The sequence below is a fragment of the Lissotriton vulgaris genome, chromosome 5, assembly GCF_964263255.1.
Source record: "Lissotriton vulgaris chromosome 5, aLisVul1.2, whole genome shotgun sequence".
Taxonomy (NCBI): domain Eukaryota; kingdom Metazoa; phylum Chordata; class Amphibia; order Caudata; family Salamandridae; genus Lissotriton; species Lissotriton vulgaris.
This window is the reverse complement of record NC_141693.1, coordinates 1,228,504,575-1,228,524,152: the sequence shown is the minus strand read 5'-3', so window position 1 is coordinate 1,228,524,152 and position 19,578 is coordinate 1,228,504,575. Positions and strand designations below refer to the sequence as shown.

At 51.8% G+C, this 19,578-nt stretch overlaps 1 protein-coding gene across 2 annotated transcripts in view; it reads right to left on the bottom strand.

Moving 5' to 3' along the window:
- The window catches only part of ACTR6 (actin related protein 6), a 306,657-nt gene extending 287,912 nt beyond the window's left edge, over positions 1-18,745 (bottom strand). Inside the window, exon 1 of one of the 2 annotated variants that reach the window (XM_086920320.1) lies at positions 18,539-18,745. In XM_086920320.1, the coding sequence (XP_086776446.1) occupies positions 18,539-18,606 (68 nt within the window). In that variant the 5' untranslated portion in view covers positions 18,607-18,745. Of the gene's footprint in view, positions 1-18,413 lie in introns of both variants that reach the window. The other variant, XM_086920322.1, reaches the window with a different exon arrangement.
- Between the last annotated feature and the right edge of the window lie 833 nt (positions 18,746-19,578).

The following is a 19,578-nucleotide window of genomic DNA, read 5'->3' as shown; positions in this document are numbered from 1 at the left end:
CCACCCTCTGGCGTGTAACTTGGCACCTGAGGACATCACCAGGGCTCCCCTATGCTCACCGGGGCAAAGTTAGTCCTGTGCCTAGCCGTCTCAATCTGAACAAATATTCGCCTTTCAGCGTCTGCTGGTGTTGATACATTCTGTCTACACATGGGTTCACCCCAAACCTTGTTGAAGATTCAATAATGCAGTAGTCAATGTTGACTTCACTGTTCAATTTCCTTGGGTGACAGATGCTTATAGGGTAGAAGTGTGTGGAGGGGTGGGGGTGGGGTTTTCTTTACAAGTACTTGTTGATTGTTTATGCCCTTTTATGTTATGTTATGTTATGTTAATGGATATACAGACCTGCAGAGGCTGGGCCGAGCTACTGTCCAAACAACCAGGTCTTAAGCCCCTTCCTAAAGGAGAGCAAGTTGTCTAGTTTCCTGAGGGAAAGAGGCAGTTTGTTCCATAGTTGAGGTGCCAATAGTCTGTATGAGCGTCCTCCAATGCGCGCTCGTTTGGTTGTAGGAACAATAGCCAGCGCCTGAGATGCGGATCGTAGAGATCTAGAGGGAAAATAGAACCGCACTCTTCTCCTTAGATAGAAAGCGCCGGTGCCATGAAGAGATTTAAACGCTGTGATCAGAGTCTTAAAATGAATGTGTTTGCGCACCGGCAGCAAGTGGAGCGAATTCAGAAGAGCAGAGGTGTTACACCTTCGCCTAAGGCCAAAAATGGCCCTTGCCGCAGAGTTCTGAACAGATTGGAGACGAGTAAGGAGATATTCCGGGAGGCCTAGATAAAGTATGTTGGCGTAGTCCAACCATGAGCCGATCAGAGCCTGTACCGTAATCCTCCTGTGTTACACTCTTTAGGTACCGGCAGATGCAATAGCAATCTTCCATGACCCCACAGCCCTGTCCAATCTTAGAGTCGCCCAGACAGCTATTTTATTGTCACACCAGCCCCTCTGAGGCCCCTCACCGGGCACGCAATGCGCCCTGTGAACACACTAAACCTCACCCATTGACCTTCAAGGTACTATCATGGAATGTTAACGGTCTGTTAGCCCGGCTCAAGCACCCAGCAGTCTTTGCATTTGTCCATCGCCATTTGTCAGAAGTCCTCCTCCTGCAGGAAACCCACCTTCAGGGCGAACGCTGTCCTTTTCTGGACTGCAAAGGCTAAAACAGTGTCTTTCATGTGGGATACTTGCAGGGGAAAGGGGGGGTCGCCATCCTCCTGTGGTCTCCAGAGTCTCTTGCGATTCCCAGGACTTTTTATAGTGTTGGAAGGCACCCTGGAGGGATGGATGATCTTACTGCTGTCCATCTATGTCCCCCCACCGCCCTCTCGGGCTAACTTGCAGACCTCTCGACACTTCTCGCCCGCTTGCAGCAGGGTCTCACAGTGTTGGTTGGCGATTTTAATGCAGTCCTCGCACCGACCCTCGACAGCACCGTCCCCACTGCCTCCAGGGGCCCAAGGACCAGACTTCTCATGGACTGGACTTCCTCATGGGGCCTCTGACACTTAGCGGTCCTGGCACCCGAAATGCCGCCAATTCACACACACTTCAGCCTCCCACCACACACACTCCTGTATTAACTTGATTATCTGCCATCCCTGAGCTGCCAGCCGCTGTACCACATTGACATACTACCCAGAGGGGTCTCGGACCACTCTGCCCTACTCCTCTGCCTCTGGCACTCATCCTCGGGCACTGAGACCCATGTGGCATATCGATGCATGGTACCTTCAGGACGAAGCCTTCATCCAAGCACCGAAAAATGAGCTTCAATCCTACTTCCTTAATAATTTTGGAACAGTGACCCAAGTGAGCACACTCTGGTCCACCAGCAAAGCCACCCTCCACGGATTTGTAAAACACTGTCAGGATGCTTGAGTGCCTCTACCTCATCACTCAGCTAGAAACCCAGGCCTCCCACCTGGAACAGCGCCTTCTCTCCAACCCACTGGAAGCAATTTCCCACCAACTGCGTCTTGTCCAGAAGACATAGGTTTACACTACCTAGAAGCGGTCAAACTCCTATGGCACGCAACAACTGCCAACATTTACAGCTGGGGTGACAAAACTGGAAAATACTGTGCTGGCTTGTTTCACACCAGCAAGTCAATAGAATAGTCCCAGAGATTACGGATGAAGCAGGCTGTATGCAACATAGCAAAGACAAGTAGATGATGGATTGGGCGCTGAAACCTTTGAGACACTCACCCCAGTCACAGATCTGGGTTGAATCCATCATAGTTCTTTAGCTCACTTCGCCACCCCAGTTCAGACCCAGCTATATGCAAATCAGCGATTCAATTCCGACCCCCACTTGTACCGGACGCTACCAGAAACTCGTCAGGTAGTTATCATCATTCAGAAGGCCAACAAGCGGTCTGGCATCGACCAACAGCTAGTCTCGACATCTGCGAGTAGCAGCTTTTATACAGATACCGCCGAAGTTCATTGTGGCCTGGTTTGAACAAAGATTCATTTTAAATATTTCCAAACCGATTTCGGACACTTGCGTGAAGTAGAATAGTCATATTTTGGGCACACCATAATAGGACAGAGAGCCAGAGACATCAAGTATATAAGTCCCTCGCTTGAGTCCTCGTCAACACCATGAACAGACCCTCATTCTCGCGAAGTTTATGATATCCGGAATTTAGGGGTGATTTGATACCCCCTGATTGTGACAGATAATTGTATGTCTTGACAAAGGTGGTTAGTATCACGAGAACCCACGGAAACGCGTAGACGCCACTTCTGGTATAATTCAAGTCTCCCACACCAAAGTTGATGTGCTGACATTATAGCAACATAATATCGGTATAACTACAACGGAGCCCGAATATGCAATTTGTATTTCATAATTTTATGTTGTACTTGTTCTGTCCCCTTTTTGCAATTGTGCAGGTCGCAATTGATTGTATTGTTTTATTTGATGTTTTTAGACTAGGGATCTAGATTAGTCAGCCCTACAATTGTCTCTTTTAGAGTATATTCAAAAATAAAATGAATTTTTAAACTTTCAATTTCTTTGTTGTATGATGTACTTGTGATATTGGGAGGTATGTTTATGTATACCTGTTTTTAGTTTTGCCTGAAGGGAATTTCTGATATTGTGCAACATAGCAAACACAAGTAGATGATGGATTGGGCGCTGAAACCTTTGAGACACTCACCCCAGTCACAGATCTGGGTTGAATCCATCATAGTTCTTTAGCTCACTTCGCCACCCCAGTTCAGACCCAGCTATATGAAAAATCAGTTTTGGCCCTGTGCTTAATGAGAACAGTCCAGCCTGAACTGCTAAGCCAGGTTGTCCCTGGACTGGAAACAAGCATCCTGGTACCGGTTCCGGGGTAACACCAAGCAATGCTGGCCAGACATTGCCCGGACCTTTGCCCTTTACTATAAGAAACTATACTCCGTTCTGATGGACAAAAACCTGAAGGCAAGCAGTCTCTTCCTGGACTTAATTGTCCTTCCATCCCTCTCCAGGGAAGACTCCCAACTGCTTGACGACCCTATTACAATGGAGGAGGTTGGAGATAGCCTCTCAGGGATGAGCCCTGGGAAACCCCAGGCCCATATGGGTTTCCCCTGGAGAATCTGAAGAAAAACCGACACCTGCTCGCACTGTTCGAGGAGGCATGTCGCTTGGGCTCCTATCCGGAGGATTTTGACTCGGCCATTATAGCAGTGATTCCCAAGACGCAACCCCCATCCACTTCCTGTGCCCACTACCATCCCATTTTGTGACTCAACTGCAAAATGAACATTTTTGCCACAAAACAGGCCAATAGACTGAAAAGAGTACTGCCTGTGCTCGTCCACCCAGACCAGTGCAGCTTCATGCCGCAGAGAAGCACACAACACTGCATTAAACGGCTCCATGTGACCCTAGCCCACCATCACTCTTTACCCCAAGACAGCCTTACTACTTATCGATTTTGAAGAGGCATTCAATAAGGTGGACTGGGACTACCTCCAGAAGGTGTTGACATGCGGCAGCCTTAGGCAGTGCTTTTGAGGCATAATTAATGTCCTCTACTCCAAACCCTCGGCCTGGGTGCGGGGTGTATCAGACTCCTTCCTCATTAGGCTAGGCATGAGACAAGGTTACCCCCTGTCCCCTTTCCTCTTCGCCTTAGTAATGGAGTCCCTAGCCCAGTTCATTCGTGGTGACCTGCTATACAAGGGGTAGCTGTGGGCCGTCAACTATGAGGATCACATCGCCCTATACGCGGACGATGTCCTCCTATACTTAGCGGACCCAGGGAGGAGTGGCCCCGATGCCTACACGTGCTGGGGCCTTTTGACAGGTATCAGGCCTGAAAATGAACCCCCTCCAAATCAGTGTTGTTTCCCCTGAAACCCTCGAGGGACTGCTTTGACTGGCAGTCACCCATCCTTCTTCGCAGACTAAGCGTCAAGTCCCTGGGCGTGTGGGTGACGTTGCACCCAGAGCTCACCTGGGGCCTGAACATACAACTGCTCTCCAAAAAGTAAAAGTGGACCTGGCTAGGTGGCAAAGCATCCCCCTTGGCGCATAGCCTTATACAAAATGATTATACTGCCCCGCTTCCTCTACATCCTCCTAGACCTCCCTCTACAGAGTCGGAGGTCTTGATTCCGGAAACTGGAAGGGGACGCACGGACCATTTTATGGCAGGTATCACGGCCTCGGCTAGCGCTCATCCACTGTTAGCAAGGCCCCTTTCATGGTGGGCTAAGCATGTCTAATCTGTACCTCTACTGTCTTGCTTCTCATCTACTACGCGTTGCCCACAACTGGTTCAACGGGGTGGTCAGGCCCGGCCGATAAACTTGAACTCTCCCTGCTCGGTTTCCCAACTCTACAGGCATTGCTATATGGCTCTTGGGTCCCGTCTCAGATGTCCACGGTCACATGGGTAGTATTTCTAGATAGGCATGCAATGGGAAGGCTGAGTAGGTCCACCAGAAGAAGAAGACTGATGGGCCCCAGCAAGCTTACCATCTCCTGCAAACTGCGACTAACACAAACACATTACCTTCATAAACCGTACCTCAAGTCCTCACTACTGCATAGAGCTGGCTTCCGCCCCGATTCCATCTGCCCCCAGTGAGCAGTTACGTCTGCAGACTTAGTCCACATGGTATGGTCCTGTGTGACAATTCAAGCATACTGGACCGCCGTAACAAGAGACCTGGCCGAGGTGGACGATTCCCCTCTCCCCCAACTTGATCCTCCTAGGAATAGCAGAGGGGGCAGGGGGCAATCGGGTCGAAAAGGTCTTCCTTGGTACGGCACTTCTGGTTTCAAAGCGCAACATAGCAGCAAAGTGGCTGAATCCCTCTCCCCCCACTATTCCAATGTGGTGCTGTGGAGTAGACTGGTGTGCCCAGCAGGAGAGGGTGGTGTTTGAGTCGAGGGGCTGTCTTCAAATGCATGGCCATTTGTGGGGAAGTAGCTGCTCCTCTGACTTATTGTATTCAAACAACCGCATCTGGGAGACCTATTGTCTCACTCCTGAATATGCCCTGGCTCGTATCATTGCAACCTGTACCGATTATACTATATGCTGAATTGGTGCCTTGTTTCCCATTGGCCATCAACCCAATAACATTGTTTATCAACAAAAAAAAACATTAAAATAGAGAGCAAACATACCTCCCTCTACAACAACTCGGCTGCACTCCATGTTAAAGGGGGTAGAAGCTGAGAGTGAGAACTGAAAAGGGAGGAGGTGAGAGGTCTTAGGAGACGCCCTATAGCAGGCGGTGGGGTTGCCAAGTTCAAAAGCCTAGTGAAAAGTGACAATCTTCTGCCATAGCTCTCACCGATCACAACTCTCTTAAAGACTCTGTGACTAACGCCAATGTGCTCTTTTCCTTGCTCTAGCTCCTGATCTCTAATCACTAGTTAGGTTATTTTAGCAACAAGCTCATACTTCTGTCCCAAAGCACTTGCGCTACTCGATGTACTCGGTCTTATGCATTCCCCCAATTGTCACAATAACTATTGTAGTTGTGGTTCTAAATAGACACACTAGGTCCAGGAACAACGGTGATGGTGCATGTGTTATTTTGCTGCTATTAACATAAGCCAGATAACATGATTATAAAGAAATCTAAGAACAAGAGACACTGTATGCAAATAAAATGGATTCAAAAAGGAAGGTACTATTGTATGACATGCGAATCGTGACCTGCGGTCTCCTCAGGACTGTATATCACACATCAGTGTCTTGAAATTGAAAGTAATTTACCTGGCCTTGAGAGCATTTTTCTAATACATAAAGCTGCATAGTAGTTTTGATCTGCAGTGACAACATGACATGATTATTTTACTAGTGACAGAATTCTGCTAATGGGTTATCTTTTAAAATGATCTGCCCCAGAGCTATAAATTGCTGCGTTCAGTAGAACTAGGAATTAAAAAGACTGAGCATTTTATATTGTGCCAAAAAGGAGTGGTCCTGCAACCGATATGTGACAAACACTCTTTCTGAGTCCGACATGTCTGCCTCCCAGTTCCGTGAATTTTTACACTTTTCTCGACACACAAGAGAATTGTGTGGGCGGCCGGTACTTGTGGTCGGACCCTTACCACTTTATCTACATTGCGGTGACCTATACCACCATATTAGTAAGAACGGTCGACTCACATACCAGTCGGACCCTCGGACCTTTATATTTCTCACGGAATATAGATTCGCTTATCTATGGAGACTGGGTGACCTTGATATAGGTCCTCAATTGGTTGCTCATCGGAAAGTCGAATTGGAATTCGTGTCACGACGCACGGCCTCCAGCGTTACCTTTTTGGTTGAGCAAGACTATTGAATTATTGGAGTTTACAACACATTTAGAGCCCTGACGAAGTTCATGCGAACGAAACACGTTGGCTGAAGTTTTGACCTGAACAAATAATAAAGACTTTTTTTAACACTATCTCGGAGCTTGCGAGCACTCTGTTCTGTGCACCGTCTTGTTGTGCATATATCTTGGATCTGCTTGGCAGGAGAGTATTGGTGCGGCATACTCTGGACGTATTGTGCACTGCTTATGGACTTATTACTTATACGGAGAAATTAATGTGCATAACCTTGGTCAGCCGCCTGTTCCTTCTTAACAAATCAGAAGATAACAGTGGATCCAGAATGCTGCAGCAAGACAAGTGCTAACCATGAACAAGTGTGACTACATTTCCTTGGTCTTAAGGTTTTACACTGGCACATTGTGGCTAGATTTCTTTTCCAAAGCTGTCTACATCACCTGCCAAACTATCTACAGAACAGCTCCCATCTTACTTTTCAGGCTCTACCGCCAATGGAGAATAACATTGATCCAGATCACCTCCTTTATAAAAAATACTTGATTTGGCTACCAATCTTTTCCATAGAGACTTCAAAGATCTGGAGCAAGCCACTCCCAAAGAATTTTTTTTTTTAATAACCAATGAGTTTATAAGGGCTACATATATCTGGATGTTTCCTGAAACATAATCCCAACTGTCATAAACTCTGAAAAACCATAGGTCTCTATACACAAGCTATGATCCTATCTCTCAAGCTCCTTTCACCACACTTCTCTCATAACACGGCACAGAGAGACAGAACTCCTCTTGTCATACTAAAGTACAGCAGGGTCGATAACTCTTGCTTTACACAACATCTTCAAACATCATCCACCTGCACGTCCCATATTGGCTTACCACACCCCTTCAACCTGGAGACTCCCCTGATCGGGGCACAGAGTGCTATATGAATGATACTAACAGAGCAGCTACTTACTCAACAACCCAGAAAGTGCTATATAAATATTGGCACTGCATCTTTCTTCACTCTTCGTTTCTCTCATGGATGATGAAGTTTGTCTTGTGAATCTGAATTTAAAACATTACAGGCGCAAATGGGGATTCTGACAACCTCTTCAGTGCTTGAAGTCCAGAGAACATGCCTTTCAATTTTAGCTTTTCCCAGTCACAGTGGATTAAAAATGTAGCCACAGAGTCTTATTATAGGTTGGTCGCTCTCTATGCAGCTTTATGCTAGTGCAAGTGATAGTTGTTCTCAGCTATGCCAAGTTGTTTAAGTCCATGCACGAGTTACTTCTTTAGTCTAGATTTTTGGTTTAGATTCTACAGACCTGCTAACATCTGTTAACTTTCCACCATGTGAATAGGGACCACAGCCTTGAGCAGAGCACAGCATAAGGCACTTCCCCACATCCAACCAAACAACCAGGGGAGTTAGAGGTTAAGGCTAGGTTTACCCTCCTTAACTGTATACAGTTTCACAAAATTCAAGTACATCGAAAAAAAACGAACCTATGGGGGGAACTAGGATCCAAACGAAAGTTTGTTGTTATCTCCTTACTAGAAAAAAGACTCTTTTTCTAGAGACCCCTCACCCACCAGGGTTTCCCCTTGGTGGCATGCTTCATCATTGGGGTTCCTCTCAATCCTCTACGGATTTCAGCAACTTTTAAAACCCGAGACTCATATGTTTGAGTTTTATCAGCCAGCCGAGAATTGTAAAATTTAATAAGTAAAACCGGACCACATGAAGAAGACAGGGGAAGCATTGACAAAAGGAAGCATAGAGGGTGAGGGAAGAATAAACAAACAAAAACAAAAAAGGACGTTGGTCTTTGAATTCAGAGCAAATGTGACAAAATAAGAGCAAGATTTACAGCCCTGTTTACAGCAGAGCTTGGTAAACTGCAAGCACTTGTCTCAAGTGCTCCAGAATAAAGATAAAAGTAGTCTGATTACATATGCTAAAATGTCAGCTGGGGGTGGATATTAGTAATTAGTCCCTGCTCTTGGGGAGGGCTAAACACAGGAATAGGCATGACAAAAGCACGTTCACAGAGCCTACCTCGTCCTCTCAGCCCTTGTGACCGCCCGGACTCGCTCCTGACCGGTTGCTCCCTCCTTGCTCCTCTCCCTGTACTGCTGCTATCTTCCTGGGGATCGCACTGCTGAATTCAACTTCACGGTATCGCCTGCATTCTTTATCTCAGTGGTATCGCCTGCATTAGACTAAATAGCGCCGTGTTTAAAATCGGCTCGCCTGCATTTCACAAATTTGCGCAGTGTTTTGTTTAATGTCATAGCTCTCAGCGCTTGTGACTATAGCGCCGCCCGCCCTGCACTGCATTTAACTGTATTGGCCCACCTGGCAGCAACGTGCATTATTGGATTTATTTTCGCTGGCGACCTACTGCCCCTGCCTCGCCTCCCCTCTGACCTCCATCTTGTTTGCTGTTGTTGTTTTCCCTGCCCCTCCTCCCCGCTACCGCCTCCCAGCTGCTGACCCTCCCACGCCCCTCCCCCCCCAACATCCATTTATGGCCAATGCCCCCACGCGCAGCGTCCACGCGCTACGGCCTCGCCGAAGGTGCGCCAAAGGTAAGCCCGTCTACGCCCGTCCGCGCCTGGACCGCGCCCAGCGCCAGACCCCCTGCCCCTCGCGCTGCCCAGCCCCCCCGCGTTACCTACGATGCCGCCACCCTCCTAGCCCTTGACCCCGGTCGCGCCCCCAACTGCGTCCAAGCCGCTCCTGGACGCACCCATGGACCGTTCTCCTGCTTCTCCTGCAAATTTAGCGGCACCGACAACATCTCCGCTACGACCACACCACAGATTCCCGACCCCAACCACCTAGAATGCATCCTTCTCAACACCCGCTCGGTCCACAGGCACGCCATTGACCTTTGGAACCTACTAGACACCATCTCTCCTGACGTCGCCTTCCTAACGGAAACATGGATGAACGCTTCCTCCGCCCCTGACATCGCCATCGCTATCCCTGATGACTATAAGATCACACGCAAGGACCGCACCGACCATACAGGAGGTGGAATCGCTATCGTCCATAAGAAAACAATCCGCATCTCAACCAGCTCTGATGCCAACCTCGCCAACTCCGAACACCTTCACTTCCAGATCCACATCGACCCCAAGACCACACTCAGAGGCACCCTCCTCTACAGACCACCAGGACCCCGCGCAAAATTCAGTGAAGACATCACGCACTTCATCACCCCACACGCGCTCCCCTCCAAAGACTACATCCTTCTGGGAGACCTCAACTTCCACCTTGAAAAGAGCAACGACCGCAATACCGCCACCCTCTTGGACAACCTCGCCAACCTCGGACTTAAACAACTGGTCACTTCCCCCACCCACATCGCAGGTCACACTCTCGACCCCATCTTCACCTCCAGCAACCATGTCTCCTTCAGCCACACTACGGATCTCCTCTGGACTGACCACAGCTGCGTTCACTTCACCTACAACAAGCCGAAACCCATCAACCACCCCCAACCAACTCTGCAAAGAAACTGGAACAAAATCACCACAGAGCAGATCTCCACATCACTCCTTCAATCCTCCCCAGCCCTCTCTTCTAACGCCAACGAAGCCGCCTCCAACCTCACCCTTTGGTTATCCAACACCGCCGACACCTTAGCACCACTGAAAAAACGTCAACACAAACTTGGCTTCAAGAAGGCCTCATGGTTCAACGACGACCTCAAGAAATCCAAGAAACTGTGCCGCTCCCTTGAAAAGGCCTGGAAAAAAGACCCATCCACCAGCAACAAGGACGCCTTCAAAAGCGCCATCCGTACTCACCACCAACTGATCCGAAAAGCCAAGAAAACAGCATTCAAAGATCGACTTGACAACAACGCCCACAACAGCAAGGAACTTTTCAACATGGTCAAGGAATTTTCCAACCCCTCGGCCAACTCCAACGACATCACCCCCTCTCAAACCCTCTGCGATTCCCTAGCCTCTTTTTTCCACAACAAGATTGCTGACATCCACAACAGCTTTGACAACCAACCCGGAAGGCAACCCACCCTACCATCAGCTGACCATCTTCCCCCCGTTAACACCCTTAACGCCTGGAACCCAATCTCCACTGAGGACACCATCCGCCTGATGAACTCCATCCACTCTGGATCCCCCACAGACCCATGCCCCCACCACATCTTCAACAAAGCAGACTCCGACATAGCTCCGCACCTCCGAGACGTCATCAACTGCTCCTTCAACTCCGCTACCTTCCCAGAAGACTGGAAACACGCTGAACTCACCGCCCTTCTGAAAAAACCAACAGCAGACCCCACCGAACTCAAAAACTACCGCCCCATCTCACTTCTTCCATTCCCGGCCAAAGTCATCGAGAAAGCTGTCAACAACCAGCTCTCCGCCTTCCTCGAAGCCAACAAATCACTCGACCCCTCACAATCTGGCTTCCGAGCCAAACACAGCACTGAGACCGCACTCATCGCAGCAACAGACGACATTCGAACTCTACTGGACGATGGAGACACAGTCGCCCTCATCCTCCTCGACCTCTCTGCAGCCTTCGACACAGTCTGCCACAGCACCCTTTTACAACGCCTCAGAAACATCGGAATCCAAGGAAAGGCACTGGAATGGATCACCTCGTTCCTCACCGGAAGAACCCAGAGAGCCCGCCTCCCACCATTCAAGTCCGAGGCCTCTGAAATCATCTGCGGCGTACCACAAGGATCCTCACTCAGTCCCACCCTCTTCAACGTATACATGAGCCCCCTCACGGCCATCGCCCGCCAACACAACCTCAACATCATCTCTTACGCGGATGACACTCAACTGATCCTATCTCTCACCAAGGACCCCAGCACCGCCAAAACTAACCTACACGAAGGAATGAAAGAAGTCTCCGAATGGATGAAACAAAGCCGTCTGAAACTGAACTCAGACAAAACAGAAGTCCTCATCTTAGGTAAATCCCCCTCTGCATGGGACGATTCCTGGTGGCCGGAAGCCCTCGGAAATGCACCCATCCCGACAGACCACGCACGGAACCTTGGCGTCATCCTGGATTCTTCACTCTCAATGAACAGACAAGTCAGCGCCGTATCCTCTTCCTGCTTTAACATTCTTCGCATGCTCAGAAAAACATTTCGCTGGATCCCCTCCGAAACAAGGAAAACAGTCACCCACGCTCTAGTCACGAGCCGACTGGACTACGGAAACACCCTCTACGCAGGTACCACCGCTAAACTCCAGAAGAAACTACAACGAATCCAAAACGCCTCAGCCAGGCTCATATTAGACATCCCACGCAACGAACACATCTCTGGTCACCTTAAAGACCTCCACTGGCTACCCGTCAATAAGAGGATTACTTTCCGACTGCTTACCCACGCACACAAATCACTCTACGACATCGGACCAGATTGCCTCAACTCTCGACTGTCCTTCTACACCCCCTCCCGCCAACTTCGCTCTTCCAGCCAAGCCTTCGCCACTGTACCTCGCATCAACAAGACCACCATGGGAGGCAGATCCTTCTCATACCTGGCTGCCAAAACATGGAATTCACTCCCCGCTTACCTTCGCCTCACCCAGAATCACCTAGCGTTCAGAAAGCAGCTTAAAACGTGGATATTTGACAAATAATCCACCTCCCCTTCCTAAGCGCCTTGAAACCCTCTGGGTATGTAGTGCGCTATATAAATGTTATGACTTGACTTGACTAATGGAGAAATGGGGAGAAAGAATAGTAGAGTGACGATGGAGCTAGCAAATGGGAAAACTATGGGCAGGCTGGAGCCTACAAAGTATATACAACATGTCTCAGAGAAACAACGCAAACGCTGTCTAGCCGAGACCTAAACAAGCATTTACAATTCAATGGTCTCGGCATTGTTAAAGTTAGAGCTATTGGTATTGCTTATGACATTATTTTTATTTATGTTTTTGTTTTTAAAACATATAAATGAATGGCATTGTCATTTACAATGCCAATAGCTTAATCTCTCGCAAATGCGAGACCTATTGCATTTGCACCCACACACAGAGCCCTACACACACACACACAGAGCCCCACACACACACAGAGCCCCCCACACACACACAGAGCCCCCCCACACACACACACAGAGCCCCCCCCACACACACACAGAGCCCCACACACAAACACACAGAGCCCCCCCCCCACACACACAGAGCCCCACACACACAGCCCCCCCCACACACACACAGAGCCCCCCCCACACACAGAGCAACCCACACACACACACAGAGCAACCCACACAGACAGAGCCACACACACACCGAGCCACACATACACACACACAGAGCCCCACACACACCGAGCCACACACACAGAGCCCCCCACACACACAGAGCCCCCCACACACACACACACACACACAGAGCCCCCCACACACACACACAGAGCCCCACACACACACACACAGAGCCCCACACACACACACACAGAGCCCCACACACACACACAGCCCCACACACAGAGCCCCACACACAGAGCCCCACACACAGAGCCCCACACACAGAGTCCCACACACACACAGAGCCCCACACACACACACAGACACACAGAGAGCCCCCCACACACACAGAGCCCCACACACACACAGAGCCCCACACACACACAGAGCCCCCCCACACACACAGAGCCCCACAGACACAGAGAGCCCCACACACACACAGAGCCCCACACACACACAGAGCGAGCCCCACACACACACACACACACAGACCCACACACACACACACAGACCCACACACACACACAGAGCCCCACAAACACACACATAGCCCACCACACACACACAGAGCCCCCCCACACCCACACACACAGAGACCCCCACACACACAGAGCCCCACACACACAGAGCCCCACACACACACAGAGCCCCACACACACACAGAGAGCCCCACACACACACAGAGAGAGCCCCACACACACACAGAGAGAGCCCCACACACACACAGAGAGCCCCCCACACACACAAACCCACACACAGAGTTACACACACACACAGAGCCCCACACACACACACACATAGAGCCCCACACACACAGAGCCCCACACACAGAGCCCCCCCCACACACACACAGAGCCCCACACACACACACAGCCCCACACACACACACAGCCCCACGCACACACAGCCCCACGCACACAGAGCCACACACACAGAGCCACATACAGAGAGCCCCACACACACACAGCCCCATGCACAAACACACATCCCCACGCACACACACACAGCCCCCCCCCCACACACACACAGAGCCACACACAGAGAGCCATACACAGAGAGCCACACACACACACATGGAGCCCCCCACACACACACAGGGAGCCCCCCACACACACAGAGAGCCCCACAGACACACACACAACCCCCCACACACACACAGCCCCACACACACACACACAGCCCCCCCACCCACAGAGCCCCCCCCACACACAGAGCCCACACACACACAGAGCCCACACACACACAGAGCCCCCCCCACACACACAGAGCCCCCCCCCCACACACACACAGAGCCCCCCCACACACACACACAGAGCCCCCCCACACACACACAGAGCCCCACACACAAACACACAGAGCCCCCCCCCCCCACACACACAGAGCCCCCCCACACACACACAGAGCAACCCACACACACACACAGAGCAACCCACACACACAGAGCCACACATACACACACACAGAGCCCCACACACACCGAGCCACACACACACACACAGAGCCCCCCACACACACACAGAGCCCCACACACACACAGAGCCCCACACACACACACACACACACAGAGCCCCACACACACACACACACACAGAGCCCCACACACACACACAGCCCCCCACACACACACACACAGAGCCCCACACACACACAGAGCCCCACACACAGAGTCCCACACACAGAGTCCCACACACACACAGAGCCCCACACACACACACAGAGCCTCACACACACAGAGCCCCACACACACACAGAGCCCCCCCAACACACACAGAGCCACACACACACAGAGCCCCACACACACACAGAGCCCCACACAGAGCCCCACACACACACAGAGCCCCACACACACACAGAGCGAGCCCCACACACACACACACACACACACACACAGACCCACACACACACACACAGACCCACACACACACACAGAGCCCCACAAACACACACATAGCCCCCCACACACACACAGAGCCCCACACACAAACAGAGCCCCACACACACACACACACACACAGAGACCCCCACACACACAGAGCCCCACACACACACAGAGCCCCCCACACACACAGAGCCCCACACACACACACAGAGAGCCCCACACACACACACAGAGAGCCCCCCACACACACAGAGAGCCCCACACACACACAAACCCACACACAGAGTCACACACACACACAGAGCCCCACACACACACACACATAGAGCCCCACACACACAGAGCCCCACACACAGAGCAACAGAGCCCCCCCACACACACACAGAGCCACACACACACACACAGCCCCACACACACACACAGCCCCACGCACACACAGCCCCACGCACACACACACAGAGCCACACACACAGAGCCACATGCAGAGAGACCCACACACACACGGAGCCCCCCACACACACACAGCCCCACACACACACAGCCCCACGCACAAACACACATCCCCACGCACTCACACACACAGCTCCCCCCCATACACACACACAGAGCCACACACAGAGAGCCATACACACACACATGGAGCCCCCCCCCCCACACACAGGGGCCCCCCCACACACACAGAGAGCCCCACAGACACACACACAACCCCCCCACATACACACAGCCCCACACACACACACACAGCCCCCCACACACAGAGCCCCCCACACACACAGAGCCCACACACACACAGAGCCCACACACACAGAGAGCCCACACACACACAGAGCCCACACACACACACAGAGCCCACACACACAGAGCCCCACACACAGAGCCCCACACACAGAGCCCCACACACACACAGAGCCCCACACACACACAGAGCCCCACACACACACACACAGAGCCCCCCCCCACACACACAGAGCCCCCCCCCACACACACAGAGCCCCCCCCACACACACAGAGCCCCCCCCCCACACACACACACACAGCCACATACACACACACACACACACAGAGCCCCACACACACACAGAGCCCCACACACACACAGAGCCCCACACACAGAGCCCCACACACAGAGCCCCACACACACACACACACACACAGAGCCCCCCCCCACACACACACACACAGCCACATACACACACACACACACACACACAGAGCCACACACACACAGAGCCACACACACACAGAGCCACACACAGGGAACAGAGGCCTGAAAAAACGATCACAACGAGGGAACAGAGGGCAGAAAAACCGATCACAACGAGGGAACGGGTGGCAGAAAAGCAAGCACAACGAGGGAACAGGTGGGAGAAAAGCAAGCATAACGAGGGAACAGGGGGCAGAAAAGCAAGCACAACGAGGGAACAGGGGGCAGGAAAGCAAGCACAACAAGGGGACAGGGGGCAGGAAAGCAAGCAAAACGAGGGAACAGGGGTCAGAAAAACAAGCACAACGAGGGAACAAGGGGCAGAAAACCAAGCACAACGAGGGAACACAGGGGGCAAAAAAACAAAGAAAACTCGAGCACAACCAGGAAACAGAAGCAAGAAAACTTCTTCCGGGGCTCCCTCCAGCGCATGAGAGCCCCTGGAACACTTGCGGCACTCGAGGAGGCGGGGTGGTCTCCCGACCTCCCCCCTCGAAGCCTTCCTCGGCTGCCAGGGCGTGCGTGGGACTTCCGGCTCAGGTTACGGGGCAAAGAGGGGGTTGCAGGTAGTTTGCGGGGGTAGAAGCGGTGTTCCCGGCAGCAGGCACCTTTGCAGCGGGCAGAAGCGGTGCTCCGAGTACCAGGCACCTTCCCATGGTGCAGAGGGGTCCTCGTGGGAGCAGGCGGCTTGACGGACTGTACCCCGCCAGCAGATAGACTTACAGAGGGCCTGGGGTTTAAGGGGGTGGTCGCAGCAGGCACCATTACTTACAGGGGCTTTATATTGGGGTAATCGCCAGCAGCCAGCCATACGTGGAGCAGGAGGGGTGCTCAAAGGTGTAGGCAACTTTGCACCGGACAGACAGAGGGACTGCTACCAAGAGCAGACCGTCTTGTGTGTAATAGACGTTTGAGACTACAGGTATGGGCAGAGGGGTGCACCGGGCAGCAGGCACCTTTATAGGGGGTATCCGCCAGCAGGCACGGGTGGCTAAGTGGGTGCAGGAGACTTCAGAAGGGACACAGAGGGATGCTGCCCAGAGCAGACAGGCTCCCATGGAGAAGAGGGGTGGAACTCCTGACAGCTTCCGGGAGCAGAGTGGTGGTCCCGGCAGCTGGACAGAAGGCGATCTCAGCAGCAGGCAGGTTTACAAGGGACAGAGGGGCACGGGGTGCCGCTAATCCCATGCATTGGGAGGGGGGGGTGAAACCACGAGACCAACACACATTGCACAGCGTGACCAGTGAGCTCCCTACAGACCCAAGACACGCACACAGCCCCGGCTGACAGTACAGGGGCGAGAAGCACAAATAATACAGAAATCAAAGGCCTGTACTGTCCGGTGGCCCCGGCCGTCCTTCGTCCCCCCGCTGCCGCCTCCCGCTCTGATCCAGATGCGGTTTTGTTCTTCACTCGTGCGGGTTATGAGAGGAATAAGGGCCCGGGACCGCCTCCGAGGACAGGCCGGGATCCCGCAGTCGCACAGGCAGGTGCGGGGAGGAGCCGGCAAACTTCTCCGAGTCCTTCCATGCCAGAGAGGCGGCCGAAGCTCCTCCCCGGGCTTGCGCCGCCAGGGCCGCCCAGCCCGCTGCCACTCACGGCCACAAAGGCCCATTGTGTCGGGCTCCGGGAGGAGGGTGGGAGGGATGCAGGGTGGAGAGTGGGAGGCTGCATGGTGGAGAGACCCTGGAAATGGGAGGAGCAGGGAGAGCAGAGTGGAGGGAAGAGGCGTGGGGAAGAGACATTGTGTGGGGTGGGACAGTCACTGTAAGCCCCGTCCTTTGCAGACTGGGGGGCGTGTTTTTTGTTGAGTGACAGAAGACGTCACGGAGTGAAAGGATAGCAAAAAACACGCCCCTCAATCCGAAACGGGCGGGGCTTAACTACAACAAATGACGTCACAGAAACCTCTTCTCCAATAGCTGGCCGCCGTTTAGGGAGCCAGCCAATGGAGAAGAGGGGCAGGTTTAAACCTCACTATTCTGAAACATAAGATCTCGCCAGCGAGACTGCACATGCACAGCCTACGCTAGCCGAGACCTAAAAACAGTGATTTTGCGCATATATTCCATAGACCCAATTCAGAGGTAGATCCCAAATATTTCAGGCCAAAAATAGTTAAAAGAAGTTAATGGGGAAATACATTCCCCAAATTATTTTTTCAAAATATCCCACTTTCCTGAGCAGCTAGTCACAGGTAGACCTAGGAAACGTGGCAGCTGTGTGCTCATTATATTATAATTTTTAGCATCTCACTCACTCTTTTTCACACTGACTCTCTGTTCGACACATTCAGTATCTGTGGATTTTCCACATCATTTTGTATCATCTTCCCTCAATCTCGTAGATAGCTCTTCCTTCACCGTGCAGCGTACAGTTCCGTACCTGGGCTTCCCGTGGGTGTAACCGATCTTGGCCGTGTACGCCCCATTGTCAAGCACGAGGGTGCTCATTTTGACGCAGGATACACACCAGCCGGGTCAGCGCTCGATCCGGGAGGTTCGCGGACCAGTTTGTTGTTTGAAAGGAGCCGGGGGACGTCATCACGCTGCGACGCAGCGTCAAATTCACCTTCCGAGGCAGGAGGAATTTGGGGAAAAAAAGAGAGTCGAAGGATATAGGTCGACAATGGAGGAGCTGGCGAGAGATATTAGGAAATGGATAGTAATTGGGCAAAAGCAGGAGATTGCGAGAATAGTTGATAGAGGAGAGTATGGGAAAATGTTCGTTAACTAGGACAGGGCGCCTGAAAATGTATACTACGTCTGTCAGGCACGAATATAGGCGGGGTCTCGCCCACTGAACTGAAGCGGAGGCACAGCCTGAAGACTTTAGCCCAGACAGAAGGTCTAGGAAAAGACGGGGAAGGTTGGGGGGTGACTTCCGACTGATCAAGATCCCTTGACAGATTAGTCGATTGCTTGTGGAATCAAATGTATCCTGTCACGACAAGCAGATAGGGATTATGCCTTGCCGTAAGTCTAGCGTCATTTTAATTGCAGTTTTATATAGCGCGAACTTCGATAGTATTGGAATGCTCTACATTCCAGCAGTCACAATTACTCAAGGACATATTCGTTTTTGTAGGCACTGGGAGAATTATGTGAATGGCTGTTAAGTAATACTCCGGTGGCTGCTGATAGGAGTAGGCTATTTATTAAGATCATAAGGCAACACACCCAAGGCGGGAGTGCTCAATCAGGCTGGCAAACAGGAACTCATAACTGTCAGCTCAACTGACAAACCAACTCTCACAGTAGAACGTCCAGTTGTCCAGACCCGGAAGCTGAGATCGGCCCTGGACCAGGGTTCAATTCCCCGCCTCGGCGGGTCTTGGGCTCAAAAATTCCACGGACACGATAATTCTCGCTCTGGTGCCTTCTCGACTCACGGGTTCACACTCTGCGACTCTGGGCAATAGCTTG